General features: G+C 43.7%; 1 protein-coding gene across 1 annotated transcript; it reads right to left on the minus strand.

Moving 5' to 3' along the window:
- Positions 1-35: 35 nt before the first annotated feature.
- SLC35D1 (solute carrier family 35 member D1) lies at positions 36-22,328 on the minus strand. The gene is made up of 12 exons (XM_075832803.1): positions 22,129-22,328; positions 18,150-18,183; positions 17,986-18,072; positions 13,210-13,277; positions 10,316-10,387; positions 9,346-9,414; positions 8,836-8,938; positions 6,414-6,506; positions 4,314-4,381; positions 2,403-2,481; positions 2,122-2,204; positions 36-160 (listed from the first exon to the last, which is right to left on the minus strand). Exons 1-12 carry the CDS (start codon positions 22,326-22,328, stop codon positions 52-54), a joined length of 1,065 nt encoding a protein of 354 aa, XP_075688918.1. The 3' UTR covers positions 36-51.
- Between the last annotated feature and the right edge of the window lie 284 nt (positions 22,329-22,612).

The raw sequence follows: 22,612 nt of genomic DNA on the forward strand, positions 1-22,612 counted from the left end.
TGACACGCAGAGCACGTGGCGCCCATGAAGGAGCTGACCAAGTGGTGGCGCTCACACCGCGATCTTCCCCTTGATGTCCAGTTTACTGAGTGACTCCGACTGCATGTTCATCTGCTCTTCTGAGAATGTTATATAGGAATACACCAGACTGCCGGCAATACTAGAGAGGAAGGAAAATATATATAAATACGTCATACACTATGCAAACTGCGTACAGGACAACGCTTCTAACACGGCTGTATCATGAAATTACTGAGAACGTGCACCGACACCATCCAGCGCTAAATGGACAGTGTCATTTATTGGTCGATTAACACACAGTGCGCTAAAGCTGCTCATAATATAAAGGCCCTTTTACAAGAGTCAATGATCAGGCAAATGAGCATTCATGACAGCTCGTTCCCGATTATTGCCACAGGTCAACGATCAGCCGATGAACGCGCAAACTATCAGTCATGGGCTGATCGTATCGTTTATGCAGCACATCTCCCTGTGTAAACACGGAGACGTGCTGCAGATACGATAGAAATGTATGGGGACTACGTTCGCTCGTCCACATACATAAGCAATAATTGCTCCTGGTGGAAGGAGCAAACGAACGCCGATCAACGAGCTGTATCGTTGATCGGCGCTCGTTTTCATGGCCCAGGCAATCTTGTGTGTATGTGGGCCTCCCTACATGCCCCGACTAGGGGTCAAGAGAGGAATCGGAAAGGTTGGATTTTAACATGCCCGATCGTTTGTCCATGCAGAGGGACGTGGCTTATTCCCTTCACCTGGATGCTTGACTGAGTCTGGCAAATGCTCGCTTGGCTGGCAGATTTTTTCAGTTATTTTCTGTGTTTTTTGACAGCATTATGTGAATGTGATTTTGTCTCGTTCATTTATTTTAAATATCTTAAGGCTGGGTTCACACGACCTATTTTCAGACGTAAACGAGGCGTATTATGCCTCGTTTTACGTCTGAAAATAGGGCTACAATACGTCGGCAAACATCTGCCCATTCATTTGAATGGGTTTGCCGACGTACTGTGCCGACGACCTGTCATTTACGCGTCGTCGTTTGACAGCTGTCAAACGACGAAGCGTAAATTGACTGCCTCGGCAAAGAAGTGCGGGACACTTCTATGCATTATATGCGGGACACTTCTATGCATTATATGCGGGACACTTCTATGCATTATATGCGGGACACTTCTATGCATTATATGCGGGACACTTCTATGCATTATATGCGGGACACTTCTATGCATTATATGCGGGACACTTCTATGCATTATATGCTGGACACATATACATTATATGCGGGACACTTCTGTGCAACGTAATTTGAGCCGTTCTTCATTGAAGTCAATGAAGAGCAGCTCAAGATTACGGGCGTCAAAGACGCCTCGCATAATGCGAGGAGGAGCTTTTACGTCTGAAACGAGGCAGCTGTTTTCTCCTGAAAACAGTCTGTCTTTTCAGACGTAAAAGCCTCTCATCGTGTGCACATACCCCAACAGATAAAAATGTTGGCTCACCAGAGCAACCACTAGGGGGAGCGTACTGCATACTGGTTTAGGCTGTATTCACACGAGCACATTACGTCCGTAATTGACGGACGTATTTCGGCCGCAAGTCCCGGACCAAACACAGTGCATGGAGCCGGGCTCCTAGCATCATAGTTATGTACGACGCTAGGAGTCCCTGCCTCGCTGCGGGACAACTGTCCCGAACTGAAAACAGGATTACAGTACAAGACAGTAGTTCCACGGAGAGGCAGGAGCTCCTAGCGTCGTACATAACTATGATGCTAGGAGCCCAGCTCCCTGCACTGTGTTCGATCCGGGACTTGCAGCCAAAATACGTCCGTCAATTACGGACGTAATGTGCTTGTGTGAATCTAGCCTTACTATTTTCAAGTGATGGACTATAATTAGCATAGGCCATCAATTTATGATAGATGGGGTTACAACCCCCAGGACACCCAATGATTAGAAAAGAATCAGTCTACACAGGGGTTTTGGAGCTCTGTATCCGAAATACTGAGCTCCAAACCCTATAAAGATATATAAAAATAAAGCACAAAAAACAGGAGATTTGTCTTTTCACATGTAAACAAGGATTACTAGTCTCTACCTGATATTTAAACCCAGGAAGTTCGTCCAAGAGAATATATAATCCCCACCAAAGAACATTCCAATGTAGGTTATTAGGATATTCTGGAAGGAAAAAGAAAAATTTAACATTTCCAGGAAGCAAAATGTACATATTATTCAAATCTACCAGATAACTCTGCATATTGCGGTTTTTCCTGCAACCAGTACGGAGATCCCGTTCCCTCCGGGAATGTTCTGAAGCCCAAAAGTTATTTACAGTTTGTAAACAAATGAACACAAATCGACAATGTCAAAACTTACTTTGAGGCATCCTACTATTGTAGTCGTCAGGGCAGAATTATATTGAGTACATAGAACTGTGGAATACATGAGGATAAATCTGTCAAAGAAAAAAATATATATATATGAACTACATTTGTAGTGTAGTACCCATGAACAGCCAGCAGAGGGGGCTATGTGATATGTATTACGAGTACACATCTAAACGTAAAAATTAAAGAGGTTCTCTGGAAGTAAATAAATAGGATTAAAAATAAAGGATCAAAACTTTCTCCACCTTCCGGTGCAAAATCTGTTGAAATGAAAGGATTGAAACATACAAATCTCGGACGGAGACGTACATCTTATCAACGAGACTGCTCAGTGCGCAGCATCCATTCGTAGAGAACAATTTGGCATCCCATGTACGGAGCAGCCTTATGAACAATATGTAAGGGAAAAAACAAAACAAAAACAGAATGCTGGGACCTCCATCCATCTCTAGAACAGGGGATACCAATTTTCCCACGCTCCCGATTCAGGTAAGGTGGTTTGACTGTAGCGGCCTTCAAGCGTGTGCACGGCCACTAAATATTGCTCTATGTCAACAGTGTGCAGGTTAGACCACGGATCCATAAACGGCTCTTTACCGTAGCCACGCTCTTCCACAGAAGAAATGACTGAGGCCCACTGTTGTAACAATCAGTAGGGGTCCCCTCAGTCCCCACCAATCTAATATTTATCAGTGCTAATGGAAAGGTGATAAGTTATCTGCTGGAATACCCCTTAAAAAAAACAAAAAAAAAACACAAAAACACAATTTAGTCCTGCATAGTAGTGGTTCTAGTAACATTTCCTAGAAGGGTTTAAAGTGGTATAGTTCGGTTTTAGCAAATATTTTACTTTATATAATGAAACGTTATGTATCGATTCTTTCTGTATAGATTTCTCACGGTTTTCAAAATCTCTGCTGCGGTTATTCAATAGAAGAATTTATGGTTTAAGTCTAGGGGATAAAAGAGGTCTCGGGTCATTAGATGGACGCACAGGTGAACGGCTCGTTACAAGTCCCAGCTCTGATAGGTGCACAGCTCATACAGCTGTGTCCATCAAAAGGGAAGATTATTTTCTACAAGAAGTAAACAATAAAAATTCCTAAGAAATGACAGCAAGCAGAGATCTTAAAAACTATGAGGAATGAACACAGAAAGTATATTGGAAATTGTGTAACTTTTCATTAAAGGGTAAATAAACGTTTGACATGTCAGAAGTTTTTATTGGTGGGGGTCCGAGCACTGAGACCCCCACCAACCGCTCAAACGAAGCAGCTGAAGAGTTCGTGTGAGCGCTCAGCCACTTCGTCTGTTCGGCTTTTTTCCGGAAATGAATGTAGCGGAGTACGGACTCAATAGAAAGTCTATGAGCTCGTACTCGGATACATCGGCTTTCCGGAGAAAGCCAAACAGACACTAAGCTGGGGGTCTCAGTGCTCGGACCCCCACCAATCAAAACTTCTGACATGTCAGAAGTTTTTCAAACGTTTAGTTACCCTTTAAACAAAGAATAACATTTATTTGCAAAAAAACGGAATATACCCCTTTGTTAAAGGGGTTGTCCATACAGGGACAACTGATGACCTATCCACCGGATGTTTGCAGGGGTCGTGCCGGGAGCCATCTGCTTCCACAATGGACATCCGGTGCCCGGAGGCGGCCGCAGCAGCTGATCGGTGGGGGTCCGACACCCAGACCCCACACCGATCGTATACCGATAAACGATCCTGTGGAAAGGTCATCAGTTGACCATGCCTGGACAACCCCTTTAAAAATATACTGTGTGATAAACGCACGATGAAAACCAACGATGGAGCCCCCATTTATATCATCTTTCTAATACACACACTGAACCACGTGACAATTTCAGGGACACATTATAGGACATTAGTGTACATACCCCATTACACAGGAAAGTGTAAACTGGAAGATAAAGAGCGGTTCATTCCAGTCTTCATATTCCACAGCCTGCAAGAATATCAACAAAATCATCAATACAGAACAGTGCATAGGACTAGTCACAGAGCAAACTGTCCGCAACATGCCGTAGATCGCCACCACTGAACCCACCGCAAGTACACCAATCATTAAGGAACTGCACGGCAGCGCCATTGTATTAAAGAGGACCCGTCATCTCTCCTGATTCAGTAAATAATTTTATTTCCCATGAAACTATTTGGAGCATCTTTTCTTAAAACTCTGCGGTGCGCCTTTCCTCTGTTGAAAAAAAACGGTGCTTTGTTCTAATTGAAATCAATGGGCAGATGTTTGGAGGCGTTCAGCTTCTGTATTTTCAGCCGTTTAAGGCACGAAAAACTGCTGAAAATAAGTAGTGTGTACATACCCCAACACCCAGTTGTCAATTTATTCATAAACTTCCAGTAGGAATAACTGAGGAACGGCACAACGCAGAATTCTAAGAAACACTCCATAATTGTTATTTCATAGGGAATACAAGCAAATACTAAAACAGACGTGTCAGGAGAGGAGACGGATCCTCCTTTAAAGTGTAGGCCCCCTAAAATGAAGGGGCCACCAGCCTTTTGCAGCTCTAGGCCAGGGCACCACAGCAACGCCTGAAAGTCGCAGTAAAATTGTGTGAATACGACTCGCACCTTGACAGTTATATGGTCATTTCTAAAGACTTCTCCTTTCCAAATCTGTATAGATCACGTGCAATAAAACTCGTCATCCTAGCAATTAACCGGCGGAGATCCGAATATATTCTGTGCACTACATCATTGTAAATACAAAATAAATCATCCTGTGACTGGAGCAGCGTTAATTAGAATGGAGGCCGAGCAGTTTGGGATTTTTTTTTTTCCTTTTAGACCCAGACAGAAGTCCATTGTTCAGCATCCTGCACTGTCCCCACTAGCAGCAAATACCCAGCGACTGTATACTCCATACACGCCGCACCCTCTGACCCCGACACACAAAGCGGCCATTCTCCTGCAGCTACACGGAAACTCAGGAGCTCGATATTCATAGAGAAACTCTGGCTACTGAACCTTAGTCACTACAGCTTTCAAAAAGTTATATTTTTACTGCTAACTTTTTTAAATGCACAGACACAGGATGGATAGACACAGGATAGATAGACACAGGATAGATAGACACAGGATAGATAGACACAGGATAGATAGACACAGGATAGATAGACACAGGATAGATAGACACAGGATAGATAGACACAGGATAGATAGACACAGGATAGATAGACACAGGATAGATAGACACAGGATAGATAGACACAGGATAGATAGACACAGGATAGATAGACACAGGATAGATAGACACAGGATAGATAGACACAGGATAGATAGACACAGGATAGATAGACACAGGATAGATAGACACAGGATAGATAGACACAGGATAGATAGACACAGGATAGATAGACACAGGATAGATAGACACAGGATAGATAGACACAGGATAGATAGACACAGGATAGATAGACACAGGATAGATAGACACAGGATAGATAGACACAGGATAGATAGACACAGGATAGATAGACACAGGATAGATAGACACAGGATAGATAGACACAGGATAGATAGACACAGGATAGATAGACACAGGATAGATAGACACAGGATAGATAGACACAGGATAGATAGACACAGGATAGATAGACACAGGATAGATAGACACAGGATGGATAGACACAGGATGGATAGACACAGGATGGATAGACACAGGATGGATAGACACAGGATAGATAGACACAGGATAGACACAGGATAGACACAGGATAGACACAGGATAGACACAGGATAGACACAGGATAGACACAGGATAGACACAGGATAGACACCCTCAGCGTCTTCCCTGTATTTCCTAATATGTAGCTTACAGGTAACAGTGATTTAATGGCAAACTAGTCATTCGGTTATAAAGAACTAATGATTTGTATGCAGGGAAGACAGATTTTTCTCACCCCCGTCTGCAAAACTGATCGAGGAATAAGACCAGACATTTCCAGCAGTCTTACCTTCTGGATGTCTCCAGTCACATATGCAATAACCAGTGTTGGTACAATCATGAATAATGCGTTATAGTAAAGCAGACCGTACTTCCCAAGTTCCTGAAATAAGAAAACAGGTCAAAATCCATATAGAATGTTTATTTCAATTATGTAGCAAAATTATTAAAATTTCTTCTCCCCAATTAGATAGAGGTATTCACATATCTAGTCTCTGGGATCACAACTAATCGGGGGCGGGGCTTTTGTTTACACGTATTGTAAACCAATGAGCCCGCCCAAGTTTTCTTTTACCCAATCAGATGTGCCGAGATGGTCTCAAATGGTTATACGCTACTGAATAAGCCCAGGCAGGTGGACATTACCATCACGAGTGCTCTTGGCACAACAGATTGGCCAAGAGGCCTCAGGGCAGGCTATTTTGGCATTCAGCACAAGAAATTAAATGCCCCCTTCTCTCCCGTAGCTTTGCAGATTTTACTTCTTTAAAGAGGCTCTGTCACCAGATTTTGCAACCCCTATCTGCTATTGCAGCAGATCGGCGCTGCAATGTAGCGAAGAGTAACGTTTTTATTTTTAAAAAACGAGCATTTTTGGACAAGTTATGACCATTTTTGTAGTTATGCAAATGAGGCTTGCAAAAGTACAAGTGGGTGTGTTTACAGTAAAAGTACAACTGGGCGTGTATTATGTGCGTACATCGGGGCGTTTTTTAATACTTTTACTAGCTGGGCTTTCTGACGAGAAGTATCATCCACTTCTCTACACAACGCCCAGCTTCTGGCAGTGCAGACACAGCGTGTTCAAGAGATCACGCTGTGACGTCACTCACTTCCTGCCCCAGGTCCTGCATCGTGTCGGACGAGCGAGGACACATCGGCACCAGAGGCTACAGATGATTCTGCAGCAGCATCAGCGTTTGCAGGTAAGTCGATGTAGCTACTTACCTGCAAACGCTGATGCTGCTGCAGAATCAACTGTAGCCTCTGGTGTCGATGTGTCCTCGCTCGTCTGACACGATGCAGGACCTGTGAGTGACGACACAGCGTGATCTCTCGAGAACACGGCTGTGTCTGCACTGCCAGAAGCTGGGCGTTCTGAAGAGAAGTGGATGATACTTCTATACACAACGCCCAGCTAGTGAAAGTAGTAAACACGCCCCGATGTACGCACATAATACACGCCCAGTTGTACTTTTACTTTTCAACACGCCCAGTTGTACTTTTGCAAGCCTCATTTGCATAACTACAAAAATGGTCATAACTTGGCCAAAAATGCTCGTTTTTTAAAAATAAAAACGTTACTCTTATCTACATTGCAGCGCCTATCTGGTGACAGAGCCTCTTTAATCAAACTACATCTTCCATTACCCCTCACAAGACTTGCAATTATAAGCTGTGAATAAAGTGTTAAACATTTACATGCCAGAAAAAAAATGGACTAGTAACAGGCGAAGGGTTAACACATGTTCCCTTGTAGAGCAGTCGGTGACTATGGTGATCCCCGAGCCGCCCTGATAAAGAGGTTGGACAGGAAGGCATATTTAATTGCATTTGCATTATTTGGAATACCCCTTTAAAAAGAGGACCTGTCACTGGGTCATAAGTTGAATCGGTTAACTAAACGGAATAGCGCTGCCTCCCGTACTCCAGCGCTATTTTTCTTTTTTTCCTGGACCCCCTCATTCCAGAAGTATAACCACAGTTTTCTTGCCACCCTATATGATCATTTGCTGTAGTTAGCCAAATGGGTGGAGCTAGCTTCCCTGCCTCTAATGTGGACCACTCCGCGAGCGGCATCTTGCGGGTAGTTCATGCCCTGTTGGCTAACTACAGCAAATTAGCATATAGGGAGCCAGCACAACAGTGGGCCATATCTCTGGGAAGGGGGGGGTGTCCAGGGAAAAAAAAAAAAAAAGAGTAAAGTAGCGCCGGAATTAGGTTATGTTCACACGCACTAATTACGGACGTAATTCGGGCGTTCTTGCCCCGAATTACGTCCGAAAATAGCGCCTCAATAGCGTTGACAAACATCTACCCATTGAAAGCAATCGGCAGACGTTTGTCTGTTCACAAGAGGCGTATATTTACGCGCCGCTGTCAAACGACGGCGCGTAAATAGACGCCCGCGTCAAAGAAGTGACCTGTCACTTCTTTGGCCGTAATTGGAGCAGTTATTCATTGACTCCAATGAATAGCAGCGCCAATTACGTCCGTAATGGACGCGGCGTTCAAGCCCCTGCACATGCCGTTACGGCTGAAATTACGGGGATGTTTTCAGGCGGAAACATCCCCGTAATTTCAGCCGTTACGGACGCTGTCGTGTGAACATACCCTTAGAGATACAGCGCTATTCAGGTCAGTAAACCAGCTAAACTTACATGACCTAGTGACAGTTCCTCCTTAAGCATTGATTCCACAACATCACTCACCTTGGAGTCTAACTTTTGCTTTACATATGCACCATTGGCTGCTGTTAAAATGTCATTGACAAGGATGAATATATAACCTTCAAGGTCAAACGCCAGATCAGAACTGCATGAATAGTGGAATGAAAAAAAATAAATTACAAAAATATTCTATAAGCATATTAGACCAAGTAAAGATCTTAAAAGGTTTTCCAGGACTTACAATGATGGCCTATCCCAGGACCGCTGCCGATCAGAAGAATGAAGGGGCCTGGTATTGCCCCCATTGACAAACTTCCAGCAAGTATTTCTTATAACGGTCTACCAGTCTCTGACATCGACTGGGAATTTTTCTTTCCCCACCACTCAAGGGAGACTTTTTTTTTTAGTTGTGCGATGTTTGAGGGGTTACTTGCATGCACAGGTCATATCAAATCAGCCCCATAAAATCTCAATGGGATTTAGATCAGGCCATTCATTGAGTGTCCTTACTTTCCCTCCCCCATAATAATTACAAAACCAAAACCACCATACCTGGCAGCTATGAATGCTCCGATTATCATAGCGAACACGGTCATCTGAATGCTGCGAGAAAACTTTTTCCTGTGGAAATAACCAATCAGTCATGCGGATGCCAAAATATGGTTATGATTAACTTTGAGACGGCCATTTCTAGCAATATATATATATTTTTTTTTTACCTGGCTGCACAAATTTCCATGCATGGCTATGGGCATTGAATTCTGAGTGATTTTTTAAGTAAACCGATAAGGTCTCAGTGCAGCCCTATACAAACAACTGCGCTTAACAAGTTGAATAAAATAACCACATCCACAAATATATGTAATCGATTGTAAAACTGTTCATTTCAGATATATACCACTAGAGGTGCTGTTCTAATGAGTAACATACAGGTCACATGTCTGACAGCATGGTGGAGCTAAATTGCTGTCTGTTTCCAAGGGCAACTAGCTAGTAGAATTTTAGGGGGGGGGGGGGGGGGGGAGACAAGTTTTTTTTTTTTTGTTTTTTTTAGGAGGGAGCATGGGGGGTGGCTGGGTTCTAACTTTTAGTGTTTGGTGCTTAGACCTGGAAGATTTATCCAGGACCAAGTATAAAATACATATATGAGAATTATTATTTTTTTTCTCTCCAAATAAAACACCGGATCTCAAAACATTTGCCACTGCTAATGTGTTGTGCTGTGCTTAAAAAGAAAGGGGAAGGTATACAACTCAAAAATTTGACTGACCCCTGACATGCACTTTTTTACGAGGCGTTTTTTACAGGCCGCTTTTAAAAACCGCCGTAAAAGAAAAAAAAAATGAACCGCCGTTTTTCGCATTGAAATCAATGGGCAGATGTTTGGAGGCGTTCAGCTTCCGTATTTTTAGCCGCTTTTCTGAGCATTTACAGAAAATAGGCCGTGTGAACAGACCCTAAGGAACATAAAAAGTTGACGTGACTCATAATACATAATCTCTGCTTTCTTTGATGCACTCACTTGAGTAAGAATCCTTCAGCAATCATCGTAAACAAGATAGAAAAGCGTCGGAGAACAGTGAACATGGGGAGACTGCAAAGAAAAGAAAAAACATAAGTATACAGAGAGGAACCACAAGCTGCAATTGTACTGTATGAGATGCAGATGTAATTCAAGGTTTAACCCCTTAAGGACACGGCCAATTTTAGCCTTGAGGACAGAGCAATTTTTTTTAAATTTCCCTCTTTGCATCCCGACGCTCATAGCGCTTTTACGACGTAGTTGTATGAGACTTTGTTTTTTGCGGGACGAGTTGTACTTTATGTACGTACCATTTTTTGGTACAAATACATTATCGTTTAATTTCTATAAATTTTTAATTAGATTAAAATGCAGAAAAAAAGCAGTTGTGCAGCAGCTTTAATTTTTTTTTTTTACACCATACACCGATCATCATAAATAATGGTATACATTTGTAGTACAGGTTGTTGCGGTCGTGGCGATACCAAATATGTCTATATTATTTCATGTTTTGGGACTTATATTTTAAAAAGTTTATTTATTATAAAAAATGTGTATTTCTGTGTATTTTATTTACTTTTTATTTATTTATTTACCATTATTTTTTTTTTACATTCATTTAACTTTTTTTTTTAATCCCATAAAGGGATTTATCATTTTGATTTTGATTTTGTAACTGCAATGTACTGGCATAGATCTATATGCCAGTACATTAGCCTGTTACTGATCGTACACAGGCAGTTGTTAGGGCATACCTCAGTATGCCCTAACAGGAAATATGTTCAGACAGCCCTGGGGTCCTTCACTGGACCCTGGGCTGTCTGGCCATACGAGTTGTTGGCTTTGATCGCGTCACAGTAATTTTCTGTGACGCGATCAATGTGCAGTCCCCCCTCCTTGAACGCCGCGATCAGCTGTCATCGCGGCGTTCAAAGGGTTAACAGCGGAGAGAAGATGTTTCTCTCCTCTCCGCTGTCAGAGCGGGGCCGTGGCTGTGTATTACAGCCGTTGCCCCGCTCTCGATCGCGCGCACAGAGACGGCTGTCACACAGGACGAGTATGCTCGTCCTAATGCGCGAAGTGCTCGCTGCTCAGGACGAGCATACTCGTCCTGTGTCGGCAACCAGTTAAAGGGATTTTATTTCTGTCCACCTTCCCAACCAATTATTTTTTTTTTTATTATCCTATTGCCTCTTTGCAATAGGCTGTTATTAAAAATGTCCTACTGTTTTAGGTTTACAGCTCCTATGCAGATCTATGCGTCTCCAAAGTAACAGACTACAAAAACACTGTAGTCTGACCCTGTAGTCATACTTTCTTCTATCCCTCCTTTACTTCTTCCTTATCTACCGTATGTAGGTTAGCATAACATTGGGGACAAACGGGAAGGAGTATGACTGCAGGTGAAGACTTTACAGGTGTTGTTGTCTGTTACCATGGAGACGAATAGTCTGCATAAGAGCTGTAGAAACAAAACGGTAGGAAATGTTTAATTAAGACCTACTGCAAAATGGCTTCGTTTTAAGTTTTAGAGGAATTGGGACAATAAAAGAAGCTGTCATCTTAGCGTCTGGACACACAAATACAATTTCCTGGAAAGCGATTGACGCATCTGTTGGACGTTGTTTAATCATTAACACATGTCCATAAATATATGAGGAAGATGCCATAATGACGGATAGCTTGTAGTACAGCGGTAACGCCGCCATTATCAGCTCCATAACCGACACAGGGATACTATATTAGATATTATACATGTGAGCAATAAACAGGCCTCTTATGTTACGCTCATCCGACTAAATTGGGAATACACAGGATTTATTGCAATAGGATAAAGCCAAATTATGTTCCGGGACTAGGACAATAAAGTTTATTTAAAAAAATATATATAAACATAAGAGTTCAAGTTGGTCCTTAAGAAATGAAAGCTCAACTCTGATTTGAGATTTGGTTGCCATGGACAACAAGGCCACAAAAGGTCCTGAGCATTTCCAGTGCACTCTTCAATAAACTTTATTGACACCGTCCCCCAAAGCATGACTAATAAAAGTGTTCGCTTGTCAGCAGCACAACTCCCTGTGTTAATAGGGGATGCGCTGCCAACGAGATGCAGATGTATGGGGGATGGACGATCGTATTAATGGTCACACATCCGCATACATTCTGATCATCGCTTTGCTCAAATGGAGCAAATGAGCACCGATTAGGAGCCCGGCTCCCTGCAGTGTGTTCGGTCCGGGACTTGCAGCCGAAATACGTTCGGTCCTTTACGGACCGAACATGCTAGTGTGAATCCAGCCTCGTAATAAGAAAATGCTTGTCTCTTGGGGCGGGAGGGGGGCACCAATATAAAGGGGTTTTCCCATGAGGGACATTTATAACAGGATATCTCATAAATCCCTATGTCTAGAACGGGGTCCCCATAACTCTGTTCTAGATTTTTGTGCTCACGCTGCCTCCCGGCCACTTGCTAATTACATGGTCTAGAGTAACTCGCTGAGCTACGCGGTTTCCGTAACTCCCATAGTAGTGAATGTCCGTTACAAAAGAAACGTAGCATGCAAACTACGCTGTTCCCGTAACTACTATTCAGTTCTATGGGAGTTACGGAAACTGCGTAGTTCAGCGAGTTACTCTGTATCCGTAACTCCCGACCATGTAGTCAGGAAGTGGCCGGGAAGCAGCATGAATAAAGCTAGAACGGGGGCTAGGGGACCCCGTTCTAGAGATAGATTCGGGTCCCAGATAGGAGACCCGCATCTGACATTTGTGACATCTTGTGGATATGTCATAAATGTCTCAGATTTAATGTCATTAAAGGGGTTTTTCCATCAAATCCGGCATCAGCTTCATTTCTAGTGCAGTACAGAGACGGTGTAGGACATCACTCTTACTTTAGCATCTTTGTGCTGAACAATCCTGTTATTTGATTTCCAAAATACAGAAGAGGTAGCGGAAAAGTCTGGAATAAAACAGAGGAAGGATTATGTAGAAAACAAATTGCATTACTAAAACAATATAAAATGAAAATATACAATATTTTGAAAATACAAATCTGGACATTTCTGCTTATGACCCTTGACCAGAGACGCATTTACCACCGCTCGCATGGTCTACGGAGAACTTGGAATTACTTTCAAGTTGGACCGGTTTTAATAGTTACAGCAGGATTATATTAGTATACAGGGGAATGCATTGCACCAAGAGAGTCCAGATTATTATAGGGGTAAGAGGACTCCGGCTTATTTATCTATATCTGTCAGATTGCGGATCGCATCTTATTCAGGTTTAGAAGAACGTTATAGCCAATAGGACATTGCAAACTCATGTCAATTCACACTCCTAGATTTAGGAATTCTTTACAAAGCAATTCCTCAAAGAGGTTGTGCCCAAGATCAATTCAATGTCTACGGGGCTGATGTCTCGGAACCCACCTTCTAGTGATCGTGGAGGTAACAGTCATCAGACACTTATCACTTACTCTGTGGATAGGGGGTAAATGTGGATCTTGGCATAATCTTTTTTTATTAGGATTGTACACAGAAGCCACGAAATAATTCGGCACAGCAAAGCAGTCAGCAGAACATGGGCTGTTTTGTAACAGCCTGCAGTCTGGGACTCAATTACAGACTTCCAGATATAGAACATATGGACTGCTGGCTGATCTGTGGGGCAATGAAAAGGAAAATTCCCTGCACCTTAATAAATCGCTCTCCTACCATATCTACAAGTTAATGTAATAACAATTAGTGTGGATTAATACATTGTTGCGGAATATGCACCGAGATTCCGTAACAAAGTACAGTACACACTTAGTAGATGGTTTTAACAAACCCCATTCACTTCTAGCGTAAAGAATCAGTCGCAAATTCTCGGCATTTTGCAGATTTTCAAAACTACAGCATGCCGCAGATTTCATTCATTGCAACGCAATGAGTGAAATCCACGGCTAAATTCCGACATGATAATAATGTATGGGGACCAGCGATTGGAGTAACGACCACTCGTCCTCATCCATAGCTCCGTGTGACAGGAGCAAACGAGTGCCGATCAACGATGTCTCGTTGATCGGCGCTTGCTGCACCGGCCAGCGTAATAGGGCCTTAAAGAGGCTCGGTCACCACATTATAAGTGGCCTATATTGTACATAATGGGATAAGGGCTGTAATGTAGATTACAACAGTGTTTTTCTAAATAAAAAAACAATCTATTTTCACCAAGTTATGACCTATTTTAGCTTTATGCAAATTACTTTCTTAATGGACAATAGGGCGTGTTTTTACTTTTGACCAAGTGGGCGTTGTACAGAGGAGTTAATGACACTGACCAATCAGAGTCATACACTTCTCCCCATTCATTTACACAGCACAGTGATCCTGCGTTGTGTGTGTATGTGACTGCACATAGTTACTGAAGTGTCCTGACCGTGAATAGACATCACCTCCAGCCAGGACACGATGTCTATTCACAATCCCAACACTTCGGTAACGTTTGTGTGCGACTTACTCTCACAGCACATCGAGATCACGCTGTGCTGAGTACGAATGGAGAGTAGTGTATGACGCTGATTGGTCAGTGTCATACACTTCTCTCCACAACGCCCACTTGGTCAAAAAGTAAAACACGCCCAGTCATCTATTAAGAAACTCATTAGCATAAAGCTAAAATAGGTCATAACTTGGTGAAAATGGATCGCTTTTCTAAATAAAAACACTGCTCTAATCTACATTACAGCGCCGATCAGATTATGTACAAGATAGGGCACTTATAATGTGGTGACAGAGGATCTTTAAATGAAGTTAAACTTTTTAGGTTTTCAAATGGACTTAAAGATAAGGGTGAACATACACTTAATACAATAAATATTTCTGACATAAATTTGATTAGTCACATAGGGCTGATCGCACCGATCACGAGATCAAGAACCTCCACCGACCACGAGAACGGAGTTACCAGATCTCCCATTCCATGCCGTCTGCCACCCCCAGTAGTCTAATTATTATTTATGAGAAAACCCGACTAAGAATCTAATGCAGTGGTTCTCCAGTTGTGGTGAAACTACAACTCTCAGCCTGCTTGGAGTTGTAGTTTGACTACAGCACTAATGTATACGGGGAGCTTCTCTGCCTTTGAATGGATTAATACAGTAAACACTACCAATGTTTGTTATCTCAATACTCCAGGAGCAAATTATCCTAAAAAAAAAAAATGCAAGAGCTGAGAGCAGATGATAAAGATCTCCATTGTGACCAGTTGACACTCAGGACACTGCAGGGGGCGCTGTAAACAAGCACAGCACAGACCTGCCGTCAGCTACATACTGACAAACCCTCTGTGCCTTTTATACGACCCCAGCAGACAGGGGCCTCCCTATAGTTATGTACATAAGGATGTGAACGTCTGTTATTTGTCTGCTGCCAAGTACGAGGGCAAGAATCCTTTAGAAGGCATTGAATTCATTACTAATGTAAATATACGTTAAATAAGGTTCCTACCTGTCTGCGTCATTGACTACAATGGAGGCCTCAAGTGTACGTGACCTCCATTAAAGTCGATAGAGAACCTCGGAAGTACAGAAATCTCCAAGACATGAGCCCACGAGGCGCGGCCCTGGGAGTTTTGCAGTTTTGTCCAATAACCCAGACTTGTATCAACACCATCTTCTGATATTTCCCTATAGGTGGCCATACACATTATGTCAGTTAAACCCGATGATTTCGGACGACCATATAATGTGTATGGTGGCGTCCCGACTATCCCCCCAATGGCAGATGTCAGGCGAGAGAAGGGTTAGGCATGTTGAATTTCAGAAGATCCCACAAGTCTGGCAGCGGCTTTCTCACGGAGGCCATATGCACGCTCAGCCGAGCCAAATGTGTATCTGTACAGAGGCGTTGGCAGAAATAGCCGTCAGTCAAACGAGTGTTCGGCCAACAGCTATGTATGGCCAGCTTAAAGAGGCTCTGTCACCACATTGTAAGTGCCCTATGTGATCGGCGCTGTAATGTAGATAATAGCAGTTTGTTTTTTTAGAAAAACGATCAATGTTGACCAAGTTATGACCGATTTTAGATTTATGCTAATGACTTTCTTAATGCCCAACTGGGTGTTTTTTAGCTTTTGATCAAGTGGGTGTTGAGAGAAGTGTATGACGCTGACCAATCAGCGTCATACACTTCTCTCCATTCATGTACACAAACACAGAGTGATCTCGCGAGATCACGATGTGCTGTCACTTACTCACACATTAACTTTACTGAAGTGTCTTGACAGTGAATAGACATCACCTCCAGCCAGGACGCGATGTCTATTCACAATCCCGACACTTCGGTAACGTTTATGTGGGACTTAATGACAGCACAGCGTGATCTCGATGTGCTGTGTGAGTAAGTACCAACAAATCTCGTCCCCACACTGTGGTAAATTTCCGCCGAAAACACTGCACATAAATTGACCTGCGGTACGGTTACTTCAACCGCAGCAGGTCAATTAATTCTGCGGATACGCAACTCTTTTGTTGCGAGTCTACCCATTGAATTCAATCGGGTGCTTAAACCCGCAACAATAAAATCACAGCGATGCCCGGCAAAAATCACAAGTTTCAAAAAAACAAAAATCTAAATAAATAAAAAGCTATACTTACCCAGAGTTCACTACTTCTTCTCCAATCCGCCCTCCCTGGATGACGTTGCAGGCCATGTGACCGCTGCAGCCAATCACAGGCTGCAGCGTCACATCTCCTGCAACGTCATCCCAGGAGGCCGGACTACGCAACGAGAAGAGGGAGGGGGTAAGTATGAACGGGGTTTTTGTTTTGTTTTTTCCCGGTGCCGCTCCGCAGTGGAAATTCTGCCGGAAAGACGCATCACAACGTGGTGCTGTTTTCCGGGCGGATACGCTGCGCAGCCTAACAGTGTATATATGATGTGTGTTCCTACCCTTAGGGAGTCGTTCGTGGAGTTACATTTTGATCACCCAATGAAATCAATTGAGATCCATCAAGTCCATGTTATCCAATGAACATCTTGCAGTCCTTGGCCTCAGCAAATAGAAGGGCGTGGGAACTTCTGGGGAGTCCTCTATTAAGTAAACATATATAACAGGGTATAGGACATAGGGGGTGACTATTACCGGATGTAGCCTCAGGCAAAGTTTTAATTGCCTCATGAAGACAACACATAGCGCCCCCCATGTCCATATCAACACGAAGTCTGCAACAACAATGTCTGTCTCTCTCTGCAGTCAGGGTCATCCCCCCAGGTTGGCTTTTGGGGGCTGAACATGGAGATTATATTAGGGATACAGAATACACCTAATGTCTATCCTGCCTGCATTTTACATGTAGTAGAGTAATACAATCTGTTCCCTGTTATCAGCCATTCTGTGCAGGGTAAAGAGCCGCCCTGCCCCCATGATCACTACGTCATCCAGTGCCGAGAACCTTTATATACATACGCGAGACTGATCTCAGCCGCTTATAATAGTGCAGCAGCGTTATAAGCTGCCAATCTTAGATTTAGTGGCTCCTTTAAATAACAGTCTAGGCGCAGAATAAACAGCCGAAACAAACAACTACGGCTTCAAGTTACAACACTGCAAATAAAAGGTTCCCTACGGCTCCCGGGTACATTGAATTTAATTAGATAGAGGTTGGCGAGACGTGGATGTACCTTTCGAATTATGTGCCTGTCGAAATCTGGAAAATGCACCACCCTCAGAGCCTTTCCCGCCCAGAGCACGACCACCGTCGCCAACATCTGCAGGGAACAAGAACACTCAGTGTTAGCAGCGCGACGTCATCACGTGGAAACAAAACTGACGGCTTCTTACCGACCTGGCCAAGTCCAACACATAGTGAGGAGGGGAACCTGCAAGACAGAACAGAGCGCCATTATTCACTGCTGTGCACAGCGCGCACACGGTACTGCTACATCACATCTGCTTTGGCTGTAACATGAGTGCGCTAGTCTGAGGGCCAGGAATGTGCGCACAGCATTAGATGTTATTTGAGGTAAGGACGTTGTAAAGGCTCCCCAAATAAATCCTGGAGTCGTCCTCTTTCTGACAGGTTCTTAAACATCTATACATCTCTTGCTGGGAAAGCTGGGTGACAACCACTAGCGTCATTACAGCTCCCACTGGAGTCAGAAGAGCGTTTCTCGTGTGCTGAATGACAAATGGCAGCAGAACTACTTAAATAAGGCAGATTTGCCATTCAGGAGACTGTAAAAGTGGTTGACAACCCCCTGTGGGAGTTGCAATGTCAGAAACAGCACCACCACTGTCCACAGGTGCAGTGTGGTATTGCAGCTCAGCACAATTCACTTCATGGGAGCTTACCTGCAATACAAGACAATCTACGGACATGTGTGGCGCTGTTATTTTTTTTTAAAACAAAAGTAGCCATGTTTTTCTAATCCTGGACAATCCTTTAAATAGAAGAGTACGACCAAAGGAGTTCTATTAACTGGCGGTTCTTTGAGGTTATGGGTTATTAGCCCGTCAAATACACCACATAATCAGTGACGTTGCTGAAGGCCGAGGCACAAAATGCCTCATGCCTCCTAAACGCTGCGTCTGGAGCACACACTGACCACAGCGTATATTTGCGCCGAGCCTATGCGGTCATGTGACCAGGTTTATTCCAGACGTGCTGTAAGGACCTGTCATCTCTCCTGACATGTCTGATTTAGTAAATACATTTTATTCCCCATGAAATAGTAATTCTGGAACATATTTTCTTAGAAAGCCATGTTGTACCGTACCTCTGTTATTCCTCCTAGAAATGTATGTATAAATTGACAGCTGGGTGTTACTATTTGGGTGTTTTCCCATACAGACTGACAATATCCAATCAGTGCCGACAGAGTGAGACCGTAGGGACACGTCCCTTGTTGAAGGAGAATGGTAACTCCCAGTTGTCAATATATTCATACATTTCCAGGAGGAATAACAGAGGAACGCACAACACAGAATTCTAAGAAAATATGTTCTAGAAGTGATATTTCATGGGGAATACAAGTATTTACTAACACAGACAAGTCAGGAGAGGTGACCGGTCCTCTTGAAAAAGTTATTATTGGGGGTGGGGGGGGGGGGGGTAGTTCTGCATTCACCTCCCTCATGTTTTTTTTCTCATTAGGGCTATAAAATACAGGAAAAAGCAGGACACAAAAAAAAAAAAAAAAAGTTCTACAATTTCTATAAAACCCGATACATGACACCCCTTGCGTCGTATGAAACTAAAGACGTCGCCCATCAGGGCCCCAACGGCAATAACCGGTCACCCTGTAATAATATTCCCTGGCAAGTTTTACTAGAAGAGGAACAGATTACAACCACATGGACGTTTTACACATGAGGCCTCTAAGTACAGGACGGACCTGACACAAGGTAACAAATCCCCAGCAATAAAAACTACAATTTAGAACATTCCTCCAGGAGTCGTCGTCATCTATTGAACAATTTCTTAGTTACATCCGATTCTAGAAAAGCTGAGTGGCGACCAATAGAAGTGTTATAGCCCCTGTACACGGCTTTCCATCTGCTCTGTTATGCACGAGTGGAGTTTGGACCACTATAGTAAGGCTTGGTGGGGCGGAATGGCCCCATGTTGGTTGTCATCTTGCATGCACGCTATACCACGTGACTCCGGTCAAGTTGCACACATTTCCATTTCGCCTTATCCTTCTAGGGAGACTTTACCCCCCACTTTATGAATCCAGAGCCGCTAATCAATGACGAAAGTTACAATTTGGTGCCGCAGAGCGCCCCCTTCCTGCAGATTTGGAAACTGAACTGTGATCAAAATAATTTGTAACCAAAGACCCCTGGAAGCCCCACTCCTCTGTCCAAACTATCTATGTTTATGCTTATAAATGACATAGGACAGCTAAATCGGGGAATCACAATGCCAACTACTCCTATCATCTGCCAAGTAAAGCATCCGAACAACCCCTTTAAGGGTGCCAGACATTTTTTTTTATTGATGGCCTATCCTTAGGATAGGTCATCAATATCATATCAGTGGGGGTCCGACTCCCGGCACCTCCGCCAATTAGCTGAAAGGGGTTATGGCGGTCGCCACTGCGGCCTCTTCAGTGTTTACCAGGCACACCGCCGTACACATTGGTAGTGGCCGTTCCTGGGATTGCAGCTCAGTCCTATTCACTTGAACGGGACCGGAACCGCAATCCCAGACAGTCGTTCCGGATGTATACGCTGCTGTGCCTGTAAACTGTGAAAAGGCTGCAGCAACGAACACCGCGGCCCCTTCAGTCAGTTGATCGGCCGGGAATCAGATCCCGTCCGATCAGATATTGATGACCTATCCGAAGGAGAAGTCATCAATAAAAAAAAAAAATGTCTGGACAACCCCAATAATAAAGCTTAGGCTACGTTCACACCACGTTTTTTTTACCATACTTTTGACGTATTCGCCAGGAGAAGCTCCCAACGTATACGTTACAAGTAGGCTCTGACGAATACCAGGCATCCACTTAACGTATCCCTCACCCTGACTATTATGACCCCCGGTTAACGTATTCATAATGAAAAGATCATGACGTATACGCTTAACGGAGGCCTGTGCCGGATGCCATACAGGGGCTTCTGTCACCCATAAGCTACCATTAAAAAAAAAACTTATCTTTTAGTTAACTACACCATACTTTTTTTTTTGCATTATCCTGACGTATACTGGCCAGACAGATGGAGGCCAAGAGGACACTCTTTTGGCCGCAGTCTGACAGTGGAGCCCTAAGGCGATGTTTAGCGTTTACGCCAGGAGCTTTTCTAGCGTACACTCTAAATGGAAAGAAAAAAAACTTGTCTTGAGATCCCAGCCATAGATAATGGATGCAGCTGAATCAACTAATAAAATCCATCAGGGGCCCTAAAAAAAAAAAAAAAAAAAAAAGCCCACACACATTTCTTCCCACTCGGCCAATCAGGTTTGGTCGCCAGACAGACTACGCAAGGAGAAGCCGATCTTTGTACACGGTACGGGCTTACGGACTCAGGCCCCTTACTGGGACGGTTTAGTAACCGTAACGGCACCGACTAACAGCACTTCAAGCAGCGCAAAAATTGCTTGACGCATTATTGAAAGAACATCACAGGGTTAAAAAGTGTTCGCCTCAGGGTATTTAAAGCCTCTGGGATGATCCTAATTATAGCAGGGAAGTACGGAGTTAATCCCTAGCCTTCAGCACGGTAAATAGTAACAGCGACACATCGATACAGCGTAAAATATAAAAATGCAAAAACCATCGGTGAATAACGGAAATGTAGACGTTATAAGAAAGCCGGGTACAAGCTTTCAATATTCGTACAATTTAGGATCGTAGCGTTTAATAAATTAATTATCGGACATAAAGATTTGTAACAATTGGAAACATCTTCGTCATCCGGTCGTTGCGGATATCTCGCCGCCTTAAACAGACAGTGTCAGATAATATAACATTTTATAATAGCGACCGGCTTTAGGGCAAATTTATAACTTAAACAGCGGCGACTAACAGATCGGATGTTAGTCGCCGCACTTTAATCGCCTCAACCAATGGATCGGATGTTAGTTCATCACATGATCACCATAGCCATACAGATTGATACAAGCGCCAATTACCAGCTGATCAGTAATTGATGCGTCGGAGGCCAGATACATTATTATATGATTATATTACACTCCTGTATATTATACTGTATGATACAATGTTGCAGAAATCCGCTAAATTCATACAGTGGAGTGATGATTACTCCGCCTGCTCCTCCCTCCACCCCGCACATTGGACTCGTCCCCGGAGCCTCCATACCTGCGGCCGCTCAGCACATTCTTATTCACCACGACGATCAGGAACGAGCTGACCCCATAGAAGACGGCCGCCAGCAGCTTGACGAATACGGTCACCGTTTCGGCCGCCATCCCCAAACCCTTCTCATCCCTGTGTGTGGGGGGCCCCGGGGACGCCGCTCCTTTAACCCGGGCAGGCTGACGTCTGCTTACTTCCGCCATGGTTCAGAAGTAGGCGTGAGTAGCTGCGAGAACCAATGGCATGTAGAGGGTAAGTAGAGATAGGCGTGGCTACGTCCGAGTAGATAAGCGGAGGTGGGCGGGATAGAGCGTGGGGGCGTTGGCGAAGTGGGTGTGTCTTGATGTGAATGTGGGCGGAGTATTGCAGGTCATGTTGTGTAGTGGGTGTGTTTATATTATAATAAAGGGCGGGGCGGGTAATTTGTACCGCCCAGTTTTTTGGGGTCGCTGCCAGCATGTTTCTTTCTACCTGGAAAGATGGAGGT

The sequence above is a fragment of the Rhinoderma darwinii genome, chromosome 7 (assembly GCF_050947455.1).
Source record: "Rhinoderma darwinii isolate aRhiDar2 chromosome 7, aRhiDar2.hap1, whole genome shotgun sequence".
Classification (NCBI taxonomy): domain Eukaryota; kingdom Metazoa; phylum Chordata; class Amphibia; order Anura; family Rhinodermatidae; genus Rhinoderma; species Rhinoderma darwinii.